Here is an 18,760-nt window from a genome sequence, read left to right on the forward strand (position 1 = left end):
AATAACCATCAACTGTTAGATCCAAATGTTTTATCCTAGAACTTCAAAATGAGGATGTTTGTGTCAAAATGATGCTTTAGAACAAATGATTCTAGTTGGGGAAAAAATGCATGCTCTGAAATAAATGTATTTTTAATGAGAGGAAACAAAAATCCCTGTACAAGAGTTCCAGTGAGGAAATCTCACATTTTCCCTGGGAAAATGCTTCCATCAAAATACTCCCCCCAGCTCTGTTCAAGTTTGTAAGCATTAAGTGGAACTGAAGAATGCAGCAGTGAATTTGAATTCTCTTAACTTCCTTTAAAAAAAAACACCCAAACAACTGAAGGTGCCTGTGGGGGATGCAGGAGTAGGAATTAATTCATGGGATGTAGACAGGATTAATCCATGTCAGCAAACCCTCAGAGCAGGCTACAACAAGATGGAATTGAAGAGGGGAAAAGAACAAAAAAAATGGGATATCAGCTTAAATGTATAGGTAAATGTACTACAGCACCTCGTGATGTGGCTCCTGTTCAAATCCCTTTTTGTACCTAGGATGGATTTGGGTTTGTGTGTCAGGCTTTGGAGCTCCATTTAAAATTCCTGCAATTTATCAATTTTAGAAAATTGCGGGGGTTTTCTGCGCAGTAACCTGGAATTGGGATGCAGGGCCCACTCATTATGAGGCACCATTGTAATTAAATGTTCAGGCCTGTGCTTTATAAATAATCAAATGTTCTCTGTTACCGCTGCATTAAAATAATTCCACCTCTAAAATACAGAATAATATCAGCTCATGCCTTGCATTTTGCTTGCTGTAATTTAAACACAGAGGGACCAAAGGAAACAGCCTCAGGTTGCACCAGGGGAGGTTTAGGTTGGGCATCAAGGAAAATGTTGTCAAGCACTGGGACAGGCACCCGTGGCAGGGGTGGGATCAGCATTCCTGGAGGCATTTAAAATATGTGTAGAGGTGGCACTTGGGGACATGGGGCAGTGGTGGCCTTAAAACCCATCCAGTGCCACCCCTGCCATGGCAGGGACACCTCCCATTATCCCAAGGTGCTCCATTGTCCTACCTGGCCTTGGACCCTTTCAGGGATCCAGGGGCAGCCACAGCTGCTCTGGGAATTCCATCCCAGCCCCTCTCCATCCTCACAGGGAAGAATTTGTTCCCAATATCCCATCTAAATTTTCCCTTTGTCAGTGTGAACCCATTCCCCTTGTCCTGTCCCTCCATTCCTTGTCCTCAGTCCCTTTCCAGCTCCCTTGGAGCCTCTTTAGGCACTGGATGGGGCTCAAGCAGTGATACCAACCTGGGAACAATGTAGGAATAATCCTGATTTATTTATGGTTGCTGTTCTCCTCATCCTCCCTCCCTAAACACCCAGGTTTTCACAGGCTGAGTACATTCCTGTCCTGTATAAACATTCCTATTTCTTTAAAGCCATCACTCTACCTAAAATCTTTCATCAAATGTCCTTTCTGGGCAGGCTCTCAGAGACTTGGAGAAATGATAAGTAAGAAATAATTTGGCAGTTTGGGAGATATCCCTCTACCTGGGAAACCTGGGAGATCTGAAACTCTTTGGAATGCTGGAAAAGTCAGAGCCTTTTGCACTGTTGTTTTATTGTCTTGCTGCTGAAAAAAAAGAAAAGAGGAAAATGCAGTTTTTAAACTCACCCCCAGTGTGTCCTTGAGCAACATCAGATATTTTATGGATAAAGCTCCCTAAGCAGGACATCTCCAAGGAATGCAGGCTCATTTAGGAAATGTTTTATCAATTGGAATCTCTTGATGAAAGGCCTGTAATAAAGTATTGGAGTTAACCTTGTAGCCTTATTTCTCCTTTTATGGCTACAGAAGATACTTTTCCCATGTGGAGATTCCAGATTAAGGATGGTGAGAGAGTGGAAGGGAATGATTTTAATTGTCAGGAGCTTTGAAGTCATAATGGGACAATGACCCTGTGACCCTGTGTTCCTGCTGGAGCTCAGGAGAAGCACTGGATCATTCTCAGTTTGGGGGATCCACGTTTTCCATCCAGGCCCAAGCTGTTACCAGTATCCAGGGCTTGGAGAGGGATGAGGCAGCCATGGGAAAAGGAACTTGGATTTCTTTGAATCCCAGAACAGCTTGGGTTGGAGGGAGCATAAGAATCAGCTCATTCCACCCCTGCCATGGCAGGGACACCTTCCACTGTCCCAGGCTGCTCCAGCCTGGCCTTGGGCACTGCCAGGGATGCAGGGGCAGCCCCAGCTGCTCTGGGCACCTGTGCCAGGGCCTGCCCACCCTGCCAGGGAAGGAGTTGAAAAGGTGGGGTCAGCTTATCAGTGATCTTGGAGGTCTTCTTATTCCCTCTTTGTGTTTGTCACTTCGCTTATTAAATAATATTAAAGTGCAGCTGCTGAGTTCTTCATGAAGAAAATGTGTCAAGGACCATTTCACGTGGCTCTGGCTGCTGAATTCTGTTGTTGCTGCACTTCTTTTTTGAGGAAAATAATGTAAATCAATGGTTTTCTCTTTATCTGTGCCAGTTTCCTGGGTTTTTGGCATTTCCTGCATTTTTGGCTTTGCCTGGCTTTGAATGATCTGATCAAGGCTGGCAGAGAAGCTCCTTATGCAGAGTAGGTCTGCAAGGCACCAGTTTCTAGAAGCCCCTCTGATTTGTTCAGGGTTTAATTGCTTTGTCCTTGAATGGGATCATTAACATTTAATATGTCTTAAAGATGCTCCTGTCGCCCACTGGCTGATAAAAGCAGCAATGGATGGGGTGTGGTGGGGTTTTATTTCACTTTAATGAAAAAGTGGCCATTTCGTGCCCCGGGGTTGTTTCATTTGGGGAATATAATTAATTACAGACTGGTGAGAGTCTGGTTCATTACAATAATTCTGAATAAATTGCACAAGTAATTGGGTTGAATCATTAATGGGTTTGGCAGGCAAGGAGGTTCTACCATCCCAGTGTCAGCATTGTATCACTCAGATTTGGGTTTATCTGTCACAGACTAATCTTAAGCCACAGTTTACCTACAAATACCAGTTATAATTCTTATAGAATATTCCTCTAGCTGTGTTTGCTCTTCCCTGCCTTTCTGAGCTGCTGGAAACACTGTTGTAAATGACAGCAATATCATTGAGGGTTTTCTGGGAGCAGTGGGAATGGAAAAAACCCCTGGAAATGGTTTTACCATCAGCAGAGAGGGATTTCTGAGCATTGTTCCCACCTCAGCAGTGGGAAACACCAGTGGGACACAGTGGATCCCTGCAGGGATTAAAACTGTGCACGTGGCACTTGGGGGCAGGGTTTAGGGGAGGACTGGGCACTGTTGGGTGGATGGTTGGACTCAGTGATCCTTTTCCAGCAATTCTGTGATTCCTTGCTTGTCCTGATGCCAGCAGATCCAGCCATGGTGGGATGGGTGCAGTTACAGGGGTTAAAAACAGATTCCATGCAGGATTTGGAAGCAAAGGGTTAGGGATGAGGTGCTCATTCAGCCTTGAAAGTCAGCCACAATAAGGATTTCAGCTGGATATGGGAATGCCTGCAGTGCAAATCCTCACTGTGTTGTGGCAGCTCTTGGATTTAGTTGGAATTCCCTTCCCAGGCAGGTGGATTGCCCAAGGGGTGGTACAAATTGAGTTTCTGTGCCCAGAGAAAAGGCAGAGCAAGGGCTGTGACAGATGACAGCCCACAGGGGCTGGAGAAGGCTCCAGGAGAGCTCAGAGCTCCTTCCAGGGCTCCAGGAGAGCTGGAGAGGGACTTGGGGACAAGGGATGGAGGGACAGGACACAGGGAATGGCTCCCAGTGCCAGAGGGCAGGGATAAATGGGATATTGGGAATGAGGAATTGTTTCTACAGGGTGCCCAGAGCAGCTGTGGCCGCCCCTGGATCCCTGGCAGTGCCCAAGGCCAGGCTGGACAGGGCTTGGAGCAGCCTGGGACAGTGGAAGGGGTGGAATGAGCTGATCCTTCATGCCCCTCCCAACACAAAGCATTCCATGATTCTCTGACTTCCCAGTGTTCCCACCCCAGCACTGCCAATAATCCATCCCTCTGTTTGCCTGAAGGACTCAGCAAAGCTCAGTGGAATTAACAGAAGGTGGAATTTTTGTTTGGCTGAAATGGGATTTGTGAAATGGACCCTCCTGGCTGCGGTTAGATGTTTCAGGAAAGGCTGTTTGGCATTTGGAAGTGTGGACACCTGGGTGGAAACTGAGCTGAGGGTGCCACTTTGCACAGGTGTGCAGGTAAACATCCCAAATCCATCTGGCACCTTCCCTTGGCACTCCAGCTTCTGGAAGTTCCAGTCCAAGTTTGGCTCCTGGCTCATCACCAGCAAAGAGAGAGCCACAGGGAATTGTGTTCCCTGGGGTTTGCTACCTGTGAGTTGTGGATCTGGAAAGTGCTGTTTGTCAGGAAAGAAATAGTTATTATTTTCTTTATATATTGTATATTTAGGGCATTTCAAATCCAAATGTCAATCCCTAAACTGTTTGGGCTGGGGGGGACCTTAAATCCCATCCATTCATACCCCTGCCATGGACAGGGACACCTTCCACTATCCCAAGCTGCTCCAAGCCCTGTCCAGCCTCTCCTTGGACACTTAAACAGTGAAATCCTTCCTTGGATTCACATTTGGAATGTGAATACTCCAAGAAGACAGAAACTTTTATCTAAAACTTCTCTTTGTCCTGAATGCACCCAAATTCCCCTTTTTTAGAAAGTTAATTGAGGAGGAAGTTCCTTCCCATGGACACACTGACATTCCAAGGACACCCAGTGCTACCTGAAAGGCCCATGGGAATATTAATATCAGAACATTTATTAAGAAAATGTAATTCTTAATCTCCAGGTGACTTTCCCAGACTATTCCAGTGCTGTTTTTCAAAATCCAGGGCTATAATTCAGCCTCATGTCTGGGCTTTTTCCCCATAGATATTTTATTTAAGCTTTGTGCTTTATTTCTTCTTTTGACAGACATTTTATTTTATAAAATCCCTTTTATTGCATAATGAAATTTCCATAAGTTCTTGCCCATTTTAACACTGTGGAGGTGCTTTAGTGCAGACCCTCCCATGGAGGAGGAGCACTTTTGCTCCTGATTTTTAGTGCTGTGAGTCCTTCCTGTGCTGAATGGCCTCAGATTCAAACACTGTGTTGGAATTCATCCCAATTCGTTCTTAAATACCTGCTCACCTCATAAAAATGATAAAAGGAAGACAAGGTTTCTTGAAGGGTCATCGTGGCTTGAAATGATGAGTGTAATAATTGCTGAGGGTTTTATTGTGCCTTCCCAGTGCTGAGTGCTGAATCTTCCACCTTCATATTTGGGTGGCCAGCAGCACCTGCCATATAAAACCCCTATAAAATCACATTAAAGGTGTCCTCAGAGCACTGAAATCCTGGGAGATGAGCCTGGGAATGGGGACCCATCCCTTTCCTCCTGGGAATCTGCTGGGTCACAACCCTAAATTGCTCTCCTAATGCTGCTGTTGTACTCCCAGTGCCAGGTTACCCCCATCAGGGCCAGGAATTATTTTTTTTTCCATGCCAGTTGGTTTTAGTTGGGTTTTGGCACATAAAACCTGATTATTTATTTCTTTTTTATTAAATCAAGAATAGGCAGGTGGTTGTTGCATCTCCCCCTGCTGTGACTATAGGCCAAGATGCACATGAAGTTATTGAAATTATTTATTATTATTATTTAAATTTTATTTTGTTTATAGAAATAAAAGGTGATCAAAGCTTGAAAAAGACATTTTTAAGTCTCCAGGCGGGCAAATCCCCCTTTTTAAAGGACAGAAGATCACCAAATTTGGGTACCACTCCTCAGAATACCCAATAAAACTGATTTTTATCTCCCACCTGAAAGTCATGGTATAATCAGAAAATGCCCAATAAAATAGAAGTGAAGATAGAGATGCTGGGCTTTGAGCTCTTATTGCTAAATTTAAGCTAATAATTGATTTTTCCCATTTTTTCACCTATCTGACATGTCTTGTCCTAAATGCTTTAAATCAGCCTCATTAAGAATATTGTAACAAGGTCAAGTGCACAGTGCTGGGAGGTGGGAAAATGCATTAAAAAACTCAAATAGCAGCAAATTAGGAACCTCTGGATAGTCCTGTGGCATAATTTAGAACCCACCAGGGAAGACCTCATTTTTTATTTCTGAAAAGCCTCATTAAGAGCATTCTCAGCTGATCTCAGCACTCATCTCCTGAGGTCCCACAGGACAGGAGGTTTCTGCCAGGGACTCTCCCAGGCAGGTTCTGCAGGGCAGCCACCAAGGTCCAGGCACTGACCCACCTGCTCTGGGTGGTCCTTTGAGGTTCTCCAGTTTCTTGAGCTAAGAAATGAGGTTTTTATCCTCATTTTTTAGGGAGGGAAACGGTGAACATCAGGAAACAACTGGATGGGGCTGTGTCCATGGGGTCACAGACTGGTTTGGGTTGGAAGGGACCTCAAAGCCCATCCAGGGACACCTTCCACGGTCCCAGGCTGCTCCAAGCCTTGTCAAAGATTGAGCTCAATGACTTTGGAGTTCTTCTCCAAATTTAATGAATTCTGTAATCCATGTCTGCATCAATCACCTGCATCTGCCTGATTTCCATGGGGGAAATCCACCCCACACAGCCCAAAGTTTGGCTTTCCAACCTTTCATCTTCCTGAGAACCCAGCATCCATTTGCCATTGGCTTTGATGTTTAAAAATGTATCACTGGGATTAATAAACACAGCGTGCTCTACTAAACTTTTATAGATTTTAATGTGAAACTAATAAAAGGTGCCGCTGGAAAAAGCTGCACTTGAAAAGCCATTTCATAAAAAAATCTTGTAAAAATTCCGTCAGGCATTAAAATCTCACTTCCTAAAAGGGAATGAAATACAACAGGAGGGATTTGACTCCAAGGTACCCCAGTTTGAGGACATGTAGCAAAAACCCCATGTGATTTAAGGTTCATGGGTATTGGGAAAACAAAACATTTCTTAGAGAACAACAATTCAGCTCGTTGAGCTTCAAAAATACTATTTTACTATTTTTTTTACTCAATGTAAGCCAAATGTACAACTCTTCAAATAGAAAATGTACCAGCTCCCTCTAATACTTTGTTTTATGCCTTGTGAGCATCTTGTTAGCACTCACCGACTGCTCCTAAAATATATTTTTACTCCCAGTGGCTCCAGCTGAAAGATTTAAGCCCTGCCAAGGGTTGTACAACAAGATTTACGAAGAAAGAGGAGCTGTTTGTGATAATTGACTGGAATATTTATGAAGCTGAGGCCTCAGGTCTTTCAAGGCTCTGTTGGTCAAGGAAATTCTGCTCTGTCTTTATGGCACTGAGGGTTCTAAAAGTAAAGAAAAACTCCTGGGAGCTGCTGCTGGGATTCCACCAGCCTGGAGCAAAGGAGGCTCAGGGGGCCCTTGTGGCTCTGCACAACTCCCTGCCAGGAGGGGACAGCCAGGGGATGTCAGGCTCTGCTCCCAAGGAACAGGGACAGGACAAGGGGAAACGGCCTCAAATTGCACCAGAAGAGGTTTAGGCTGGATACTGAGAAAAAATTCCTTTACAGAAAGAGCTGTCAAACATTGGACTGACTGGCCAGGGCAGAGGTGGAGTCCCTATCCAAGGGACTGGGAGCAGTGGGAGCGATGGGAGAGGGTACTGGAGAAGGACTTCAAACAGTTTGGGCATGCAGGAAGGCAGAAAAAAGCAAAAAAAAAATTGGGAATTGCCTCAAACATTTTTACATTTAGAGCAAGTTATGGCAGCCTGTGGTAAAACCACGAGACAGAGGCTGAAGTATAAACTTATCTCTTCTTAAATTGAGTTGTTGACAGCTTGTCAGAAGAAAAATTGTTGTAACTTCCCAACGTGGTGAAGTTGGCTGTAAATTCCAAGGAGGAAAACAGATCTGTGCATTTCATCCCTTAAATAACATCCTCATGTTTCCATTGGTGTGGTGGCATGTCACCCTGATTTTTTCAGTTTTTCTAAGCTTTTTATGTTTACGTTCTTGTAACCAACTTTCTCACACACTTTATGTAAATAACAAATTGTTTTGTGTTCTTTTATAGAGGAGGAAAATTTGGTAGGCTGCTGGTTTGTCATTGGAGAGGTGGCACTGTCACCCTCCCATCCCCTGTCATTTTTGGAAATCTATAAATGTTAGAGTCAGAAATTCAAAAACTCTCTTTTACTTTGCGTGTCCGCGCTGTGTTATTTCACGTCCTATAGTGATACTGGCACACCTGGGAACATTTAGGAAACTGGATTTTTGTTGCCACCTAATTCCACTGCAGGGCTAAGGAGCTGAAAAGGGCACACAAGGTCTCCTGCTGGAACTTTTGGCCCTTTTCCACAGCCAAGGATATCCCGAGGGCTCCCAAATCCTCTCCTCTTGGGTTTCCAAGGGCCCCTGTAGCAGCTGTGCCCTTTGTGCAGGTGCCCTGGCATGGAGGGAGCTGGCACCTGCCAGGGGGTGGCACAGAGCTGGGGCTGGAGGGGATCAGGAGTGCCGGGGGGAATGAGGGAGCAGCCGGGGCCATGGAGCGCCCGGGGAGCGAGGGCAGCTCCACGGATGAGGAACGCGGATTTTCGGGAAGCAGCTCCGAGGAGGAGGAGGAGGAAGGGGATGAAGGCCAGGGAGTGTCCGAGTCAGTGCTCTCCTCTCCTCCCTGGGGTCACAGGGGGTGGTGGGGCACTGCCAGGAATTAACTAATTAATTAATTGTCAATATGTTCTGTCTTACACATTACAATTCTAGTATCTGCTTAGTGCTGTGCTGTTGAAATAATTACTTGTATTTAATGCACTTGTAGTAATTAAACTACCTGGTTTTTTACCATTTTTTACCATTTTTACTATTTTTTACATGTTTTTTTATCATTTAATGCAGTATCTTCACTTGTCATTGCACTGGTAGTAGTTACTTTTGCCTTTAAAGCTGTGCATTTACTGGGAGTAACCTCTGCATTTCATATTTTGCACTGGTAGTAATTACTTGTTTCATGTATTTACTAGTAATTAGTTTTTCATTTAATGCTGTGCACTGGGAGTAATTACCTCTGGTTTTAATGCTCTGCATTTGTAGTAGTTACTGTTTCAGTTAATACCATGATTATTTGTTGCATTTCATGCCCTGCACTGGTAGTAACTTCTGTATTTAATGTCTTGAACTTTTAGTGGTTACTTTTCCCTTCAATGCTGTGCATTTTCCAGTAGTAACTTCTGGGTTTAATGCTTTGCACTTGCAGTAATTATTACATTTAGTGCTGTGCCCTTACAGTAATTACTCCTGCATTTGGTGCAGTTCACGTGTAGTAATTACTTCTTGCAATTAATGCCATGCACCTGTAGTAATTCCTTCTGCATTTAAAGCTGTGCACTTCCTAGTGGTTAATTTTCCCCTGAATGCTGTGCACTGGTAGGAATTACTCTTGGACTTGTAGTAATTACTCATTGCACTTAATAGCATGCACCTGCAATAGCAACTCCTGCACTGAACTCTGTGCACTTGTAGTAATTATTTGTTGTGTTTAATGCCACCTGCTTGGAACAGTTGCTCTCTCATTTAGTGCTGGGCACTTGCTGGTGGTTGCTCTTGCCTTTAATCCCCTCTTAGTAATTTCTTTCCCAATTAATGCCTTGCACTTGGAGCTTTTCATGCCATGCACTTCCAAGGTTTCATTGGCCTTTAATGCCATGGATTTCTGTACCTGCCTGTGCTGCAGCTGCTGGCCAAAGTCACCTTCTAGAAAAGGATGGGTTAATAGAAGTTAGCAGAAATTACAACAGTCCCTTGTGCATCTGAATACCTCATTTCCATTTTCATCGAAAATGTTGGAGCTGAGGCCACCAATTTGAGTGTTTTCTCCTGGTCTGTAATCATCTAAGTATAAAGGAGTAAGCAAATCATGTCTGTGATCCATAAATTTACAGGGATAAATGTCTTTTTGTGGCATCCAGGATAATAGGACAAATGTGTTCAGTTTTAATGGGAATTAGTGGACACCAACAAGTTTGGATTCTCATTTTAATGGATCAATATATTGTCAAAAGCTGGCTACAGCAACTTAATGAGGAATTCAGTATTATCCTTCCTTATCCTCTCTGTATTTACCCAAGTTTTAGGAGTTAATAGAGATAATTATGCACTTCTGTTCCACTACTTCTTTCTCATTGCTTTAAATTAGCACAATGTGATTTATCAGTGGGGTTAATTAGCACGAATACACACTTAATTCCAGTCCAAATAGACTCAGAGTCAGCATTACAGCACAGACTGGAGTATTAATGTATTTCTGCTTGCTGTGCTCTAAAGGTATGAACATGAAGAAATTAAAGTTAATTAATGATGACCTCAAAGGGAGAGTGCACGTCCATTGCCTTTTTTAACCATATTCCTGCTTTAATACCTCCAGTCTTTAAATGGGAATTTCTATTTCTAACAGCACCTGTAAATCTGATTTTCTGCCTCAGTGGAAGCCTAGAGTGGTGTTCCAGCCTAAATGAATGAGGGGTGTGCAAAAGAGGGGTGTAAGTGACTGTAATCCACTTAACCTTGGGACATGGAAAGGTTGGAGGAAATTGGGATAAAGTGAGCCCAGAAAATGCAGCACTGACTCTTAAACACTGGAACACCAAACCGACCTGATTAAAATGAATTAAATTTATTATTTTTATTAGTCTTTGAATGCTAGTCTTTTATTAGCCTAAATGGGTGATGAAAACAGCAAGGAAAAGCTGTGAGAGCCAGAAATTTGTCCTCAAAGTGCTTGAAGAACCCTGTGTGTTGGAAATCAGAAGATTGTCATGGAAATAACAGGAGAAATGTGTTTTTTCTTGCAGGGAGGATGTCAGGACAGCCAACGTCATTGCAGCTGAAGCGGTCACCTGTCTGGTCATAGACAGAGAGTAAGTTCCTCCTTCTGCCTGGGGCTGGGGGAAACTCCCACTTAAACCTTTTCCAGAGCTTCATGAGAGCCTTGGATCATCTTCTCCAGAGTGGCTTCTTAATTTGGGATGATAAAGTCACAGACTTGATGAGTGGAGGGAAGGTGCCCCTAAATCAGTGAGACAAAACTCAATAGTGACAATTATAAAACTCAACAGTGACCATTACAAAACTCAATAGTGACAATTACAGAACTCAACAGTGACCATTAAGAAACTCAATAGTGACAATTAGAAAACTCAACAGTGACCATTACAAAACTCAATAGTGACTATTAGAATCCCAGAAAGTCCAAATTGAAATAAAGGAGAAGCTGGAATTACTGTGGAAATTCCACAGCATTTGCTCCTGGCACGTGTTGGAGCAAGGCGTTATCCCAGTCCGTGTGGGGATGGAGAGTCCTTGGGAGAAGGCCACAGCCCTGCTGGGAGCTCTGTCACTCAGAGGAGATGCAGGAGATCAGAAGAGTAAAATAATAATTTATACAGGAAGCTTGAGAGTATTAAGGGGGGTTAATCCAGAAAAAACTGTGCCTGGATGCTCCAGTGCTGCAAATCCAGCTGCTCTCTGCAGTTACTGGGAATGGGATTAAAAAAATGACATAAAAATGGAACATCATTCCTGGGCTGGTTTTCCTGTTGTGCAGCTCTGGCACAGACCAGAACAAGACATGGACACTCCCAAGATGATGGGAATCTTTCCATGGGAATGTGCTAAGGATCTGTGAAACCCACAGAGAGGGTGAACAGGTGTTGACTTTTCACTGCCTCCCCCCATGCAGGAGCCCCAAGAAACCTGCAGGAGGGAGCCAGAAACTGTGGAATAATGAGAAAAAAATGCTGATGTTGGAAAGGAAAATAAACCCATTGGATTTTTGAAGTATGTAGGACCCACCTGTGGGCTTGGAGCTTTTAGAGCAGTGTGGGTTGTTGGGGTGTCTGGGCAGGAGCTGGATCCATGATCCCTGTGGATCTCTAGAAGTGATTCTGGAGCCCCTCTTGTGTTCTGGTGGGAGATGGGATTCTGTGCTCCTTTAGGGCTGATCTCCATCCCCTCAGTCCTGCTGGAACACCAGTGGTTTGTGTTATCTCACAAGCCACCATTTCTGTAAATCCAGTGTTCTGTACAGGCTGAGCTGGGGAAAACCTTCAGAAATCCTGATAAGTTCTGATTTATGTTAATTCATTCTTAATTGCAAACCCCATGGTCTGTCCATTGAACACAGCTGGGGAACACCTGAGGGCTCCTTTCTCAGCCTCGTAGGTAAAACCTGCACCCTCCCTTCTCGTGCTGAGGGGCAAAGAGAGGAAGAAGAATTTGATTATTTAGCAAGAAAATATTTTGATAATATTTTTGCTTTTAATAATTAGATAATTTAGCAATCATTAATTCAGGGAAATGAAAAGCAATGAATAATTTACACTTCTTTTTTTACACTTTTGCAGCAGGTATTTTTGGTTTGCACTGTGAGAGTTAAAAACCCCAAATAATTCAAGTCACTCATTCCTGATAATTTCCCAAACTGTTCCTTTCCTTGTCTCCTGTGCCTTGTCCTCAGCATTCAGTGCCCTTGAAATAGTAAGGAAGTACAAGTTAAATTTAAACTGATGAAGCTGTGGTTAATCTACCTCAGAGATTCTATTAACACTGTGCAATTAGCAGAGTAACACTATTTTAAAAATTCTTATTTATAGGGCAAGAAAAGTGACCCTATTGATAGCCCTATTTATAGCTCAGAGCAGGCTGTCCTGTGTCCTGGCCAGGGCTGAATTTCATGTCCCAGCTCTTCCTAAGGCTGTTATTTTATAGGAATGACAACAGCAGGAGCATCATTTCATGTGGAGATAAACTCCCAGGACTTGTGGCAATTTGGGAAATTGGCTGAGGAAAAAAGAACCAATTTTTTATATCCAGACAGAGCAAATTTTTACATCTTTTGGGTTGTGGTGGTGGATGAGAACGTTGAGTGACACAGGAGGCGGCAGTGGGAGCAGGGAGTGGGTGTTCCCTGCAGCTGGAATTTGTTCCATGCAGCAGGAGGGGTGACACAAGTCACTGAGGCTGCCAAATATTTTCCTTTTCCCAGACAAGCTCTTTGCCTAATCAGATGGAACCACTGAAGCAGCAATTTCCATGCTCTGTGGGTGTCCCCATCTGAAGCAGCTCAGCAAAACTGGTGCTGCAGTTTCAAAAAAACAAGTGGTGGGAAAAGACCTTTTCCTTAACACATGGGATTCCTGGAGGATTCCAGCCTCACTGACCAGTATCACCCACTGGAATTATCTACAGCAGGGCAACTCTTCCCAATTCCTTGTGGAAGGCTTCCCAAGGCATCCAAAAATTGTTCCAGCTGCCACATCTCATTAACAAAGTCAATCACACCTTGGTGCCACAGGAAGTTATTCCTAAGGGAGGCATGAGCCTGACTCTGGATTTGCCAATTTTTCCAGCAGCTTTAGGGCTGGTTTGGCTATTGCAGGGTTTGTAGTTTGGGGGTAAATAATAGGGGAAAATCATCACAGGGATGAGCCAGGAACTGTGGGCAAATTGGGTTGGAGAAGGGAATTGCTGAAGTTGGGTTGGAGAAGGGAATTGCTTAAGTTGGGTTGGCTCTGGATTTGCCAATTTTTCCAGCAATTTTAGGGCTGGTTTAGCTGCTGCAGGGTTTGTAGTTTAGGGGTGAATAATGTGGGAATCTTGCATCACAGGGATGAGCCAGGAGCTCTGGGCAAGTTGGGTTGGAGAAGGGAATTGCTTAAGCATGGCAGGAGGGAATGCTTTGCCCAAAAGGATCTCTGGAATTTAAAAAATATGTGTAAAATGGCTACAGGGCTGAAGCAGCAGGAGTGGGAAATACCATGAGGGAAGTCAAACTGGAGCTCATGATGGGTCTTTAATTACCAGATGATGTTGGTGATGCCTTGCTTTGTAATTTCCTTGTGAAACAAGAGGGCTCTTCCAGTCTCAAAAACACCCCAAAGACTCCCAAAAAGTTGTACATCTATTTTTGCCAATCTAGGAAGATGTGCTTTGCAAAGTGCATTTCCAGCATCTTTTTCTGGCATAGGAATGAGCAAAATCCTGATCTAACAGTGAAAACAACCTGCAGGAAGCATTTGTTGCATCCCATGGACTTTGTTCCCACTTGTCCTTGTCCTGAAAATATTTGTCACAAAAAGTATTGGCATTTTTTCCCATCTTGCAGTTGTGTTTTCGAGTCCCTTGCTTTACTGGAATAATGAATTTCAGTGGGATTTGGTCCTTAATGTTCTTAATCCTTCCCTGTGAGGGTGGGCAGGCCCTGGCACAGATTCCCAGAGAAGCTGTGGATGCCTCTGGATCTCTGGAAGTGTCCAAGGCCAGGCTGGATGGGGCTTGGAGCACCCTGGGATAGTGGAAGGTGTCCCTGCCCATGGCACTGGATGGGCTTTAAGGTCCCTTCCAACTCAAACTTTTCTAGGAATTCTATGGTTCCCATTGGGAGCACCATTCATTTTGGTCCCCCAAGGAAGGAAGATGAAAATATGTGTAGTCCTACCTGGTCAGGTGTGTTTGAAAGAAAGAACTTGGAATTCAGAAAGGAAACATTCCAAGGAATTTCCCATTATCATAAAAATTTCAACACAGAAGAGGAGGTACAGTAATCCAGTGGAGAAAAGGAAGTGAGAGGGTGCCAAGGGTGAGGAAATGAGGTGGCAGCCCTGTGAGGGAGCACAGCAAGGCTCCATGCTCAAGCTCTCTGGTGAGTTGGGATTGAGTTAGCCAATGTTCTTCTGCCATGGAGCACAGACCCAACCATGGGCTTAGGGAATTGGCTTGGAAACTTCAACAAACTCCACACAGCATTCATGTGAATTGTGACAAAAAAGGCCAGCTGGATATCTGATCATCTGAGGGAATTTGGGGAAGGCTTTTGGGTACTTGAGGAGCCACGCAGCTCATTGCAGCCCCACCATTTCCTGCTGCTCAAACCTCCACTCTGGGAACACACATTCATATTTCACAGCACCTCTCAGATGGTTTTAAGGCATTTTTATTTCCAAGTGCTTTTTTTTAACATTTATTTACAATTCATGGACTTTCTGTCTTTAGGACTTGCCTTGACCCTACAAGATCAAGGCTGTTGTTAATGAAGTTTTTCCTGTGGTGGTACTGCAGGAATTCATCCTCTGGGAAAAAAGTTACTCTGGGAGCTGCTCAATGGTGCTGCCTCCAAATTGTTCTGAGCTTGGCCTTGTCAGAGCTCATCCTGGTGAATTTCCAGGCTCCTTGGAGGCGTTATTAGATTTGTTCCAGAAGTACAGTTGGGGAGAAGTTAACAAATATGTGCTGGATTTGACGGATTGGCCCTTTAGGAACTTGTCTGTAAAAGGTCTTCTGATAAAAATGGTGCAGACATGCCTTGAGCATCTGTTCTGTGGATCAGTTTGAATAAAGATGCACAGACAGACTTCACTTGTAGCCCCTTTGTATGGAGAGAAAACAGGAGGGAAAGGCTCCAAACTCATTCCTGACGTTTGGATCATCACCGGCACCCTCAGGTACAAGTTGGTGCCACTCTATAATTCTTTTTTTTTTTTTTTTCCACCTACCTACCTACCTCTTGAAACTGTGAAAGTGTTTGAAAGTGTTTGTGGCTGCTCCTGAACTGTCGGAATATTTACACTGAGGTTGATCCAGGTTCATCTTTTATTTATATGGGATTTTTTTCCCCTCAATATAATTTATTTATGGTGCCAACAATGTTTTCCTGGAGCTCGGAGATTTAGCAGCACTGTGGGTGTTGGGAGGACAAAATTGCCTCATGCAAATGGAGAGAGAGAGGAGCTGATGGATCAGAGCCAGAACAACTCAAAGCCCAGCTGCTGCTGACAGAGAGTTACAGAATTACCTGGAATTTACTCCAAATGCTGTTTTCCCAGATTCTTGTCTTCTTCAGCTGCACATATCAAGAAGATGCACGTTTTTTTAAGGAAACATTTTAAATATTTCAGCTATTTTCTGCTTTTCCACTTTGCATTTCCTATTTTTGTCTGTGTTTCAAAGCCTGGGTTTGATTTTTTTTTTCAGGGAGGGCTGTGAGGTGTCAACAAAGGGTATTGGTTCGGCCCTCCTGGCAAGGGAAATTGGAGAAAAATGAAATAAAAAAGTATTATCCTGGCATGACTGACCCCATATAAGCTGAGCCGAGCTCTTTCAGTGGAGATTTTAGGGTTTGCTGCTCTGCTGTTTCTCCCAGTCAGAGCAAAGTTTATCCATGGAGAAAATTGGTTATGAGGAGAGAATAGAAAGAACGAAGAGAAAAGGCCAGGGGGAGAAAGAAACCCGAGCAGTTTCTGATTGAATTCTGGGACTGAGCTGAGACTTCAACAATGTTGAGATGGGCAATAAAAAAGGGACTCAAGTGAACTTTGATAGCTTGCCCAGTGCTAAATCTGGCTTAAAATTTTTAATAAAAATTAAGGGGTTTAGAGAAACTGTTGTTGCTCCTTTCAGTGACTTTTTCTTCTTTGCTGTTTCACTAGAATAGATTTATTTGCATTGCCAAAAAAAAAAAAAAGGATATTTTTAACCCTGCCACATTTTCCTAAGCTAATTAAGCCTAAATCACAATATAGGGCTTAGGTAATGTCTTATGGCCTTCCAGGATGGCGTTACTGTGTTAATTAATTGCCTAAATACCTGTTTGGGGTGCAATAAGGCATTAATACCCCAGTCCTGTTTTTGTCTCACTGTCACTTTCCAAGGTTTGGCTTCATCCTGTGGCACATTCCCAGCAGCAGGAAGATAAAACCTGAGGTGCTGAAGGAGCTGAGATATTCCTGTTTTCACTGCTGAGCAAGGAATTTGGGGTTGAAAAGTTACTCCCATTATTAACACATCCTAATATTAAAAATATTAGTAATTACCAGATTGGTTAAAAACCACTAACATGAGTTTATGTGAGGGCAAAGGGTTTGTGCCTTCTCTTCCTCATTAATGAATTAATTAATTTGCTTGCAAAAATGATTTTCTTGATTGTATTATTTAAAATGTAATGAATTAAGTGGAGTGGAAGATTGGGGAAATTGGTGTGGGCAGAGGGCATTTCCTGAGCTGTTATTCCCAGCAGAGAATCCCAGGATGGGTCAGTTTGGAAGGGCCCACAGTGGGCACCTGGTGGCACCTCCCTGCTCCAGCAGGGCCAGAGCACAGGGTTGTGTGCACACAGCTCTGGAATAGCCCCAGGAAGGAGAATTCCTCTGGAAAAGCCCTTCCAGCAGCTCCAGATCCAAACCAGCTCTCCCAGTTGTCACCTCCTGCCCCACAGTGATGGGGAAAATGCCGCTTTTTCCAACAGGATAATTGTGCCTCCCTTGGTTCTGCCCTAAGTGCTGTCTCCACACATGCAGGGGGTGCATTCCATGGGGTCAGGCATCTCCTGAAGGACCCTCTCAGGACTGTCAGTGTGTCTGAGCCACCCAGGGTCCCATCATTCCTGTCCCAGGAACACTGAGTATCCCAGCTCACCCCATGCCTGGCAGGACATTGCATTTCCCCAGCTGCCCTGGCTTTGCCTCACCTGCTCAGTGCCATTCATTCTCTTTGATCCTACAAATCCTCCTTGAGAAAGGGCCATATTAAACATCCCCTTCTTATTCCTTATGTCAGAAATGTGGCTTTTTCTTTTATTTTTTTCAATGTTTCAGTTCATTTTTTGGTCAACTTAGAGCAATTCCTTTTCTTGAGCTCCGTGTTTCGTGCCTCAGGAGTGTCAGGAGCACAGAAGAATTGCAGGGTTTTCATTTGTGAGGCTGTGACATTAAGGCAGAGATCAGTCAAGAGACTCTGGTTTGCAGCAGTTCATCCTTTCAAATTCTTCTTCCTTGAAAAAAAGAAAACCTGTGTGGCACAGACCCAGACTGGGAATACTGGAATTGGATAGTAGAAAGTAGCTTTTCACCTGGAATATTTTTGTTTCAAGGCATTCACTGATTTCAGTTATTAATTTCTGGTTTTTCATGGAATCCCAGAATGGTTTGGGATGGAAGGGATATTAAGGATCATCCAGTGCCACCCCTGCCATGGCAGGGACACCTTCCACTGTCCCAGGCTGCTCCAGCCTGGCCTTGGGCACTGCCAGGGATGCAGGGGCAGCCCCAGCTGCTCTGGGAATTCTGTGCCAGAGCCTCCCCACCCTGCCAGGGAACAATTCCTCATTCCCAATATCCTGAATTCCCTCTCTTTCAGTTTGAACCCCCTTTGACATGTTTTTGGATTCTCTTTCTCTAAAGATGAGAAAGCTGGGATCCAGAAGTGAACATTTCACTTTGGAAGCAGAGGGATTTACAGGGTTCCTGGTTGGAGGACAGGGATGTGATTGTTGAGGTGCCCCCAGCAGCCACATTTACTCTGAAACTTCTGCTGGAGGGTGAAAACCTTCAGCAGCCATTTCAGTGGACTGGATAAATCATTTTGGATCTTCTTGGCATTGGTTGCTGCATCTCCAGCATTTCTGAGATCTGGGCCTGCTGGGTCACCAGCATCAAGATCCAGCCCTGCTTGCTGCCAAAAAGCCACATTGGATTTCTTGGCTCCCAGGTGGAATCTGTTCAGGTTCAGTGGTGGACCTGGTGGGACTGGATGATCTTCAGGGTATTTTCCAGCCTTGGTGTTTCTGTGATTTTCCTCTCAAAGTGTCCCTTTGTCTTTACAGCTCCTTCAAGCACCTGATCGGGGGCCTGGACGATGTCTCCAACAAAGCCTATGAGGATGCAGAAGCAAAAGCAAAGTAAGTGTTCAGCATCAGGTGAGGTCAAACTTCTGTTTTTTGATG

At 44.1% G+C, this 18,760-nt stretch overlaps 1 protein-coding gene across 3 annotated transcripts in view; it reads left to right on the plus strand.

Annotated features, from left to right (window-relative positions):
* Window positions 1-18,760, plus strand: part of PRKG1 (protein kinase cGMP-dependent 1) — a 383,398-nt gene that overhangs the window by 304,910 nt on the left and 59,728 nt on the right. For all 3 annotated transcript variants that reach the window (XM_071438575.1, XM_071438577.1, XM_071438574.1), the window contains exons 8-9: window positions 10,839-10,904; window positions 18,641-18,715. In XM_071438575.1, the coding sequence (XP_071294676.1) occupies window positions 10,839-10,904; window positions 18,641-18,715 (141 nt within the window). The remainder of the gene's footprint in view (window positions 1-10,838; window positions 10,905-18,640; window positions 18,716-18,760) is intronic.

The sequence above is a fragment of the Agelaius tricolor genome, unplaced genomic scaffold (genome assembly GCF_023055355.1).
Source record: "Agelaius tricolor isolate 1412-34295 unplaced genomic scaffold, bAgeTri1.0.p SCAF_13, whole genome shotgun sequence".
NCBI classification, from domain to species: domain Eukaryota; kingdom Metazoa; phylum Chordata; class Aves; order Passeriformes; family Icteridae; genus Agelaius; species Agelaius tricolor.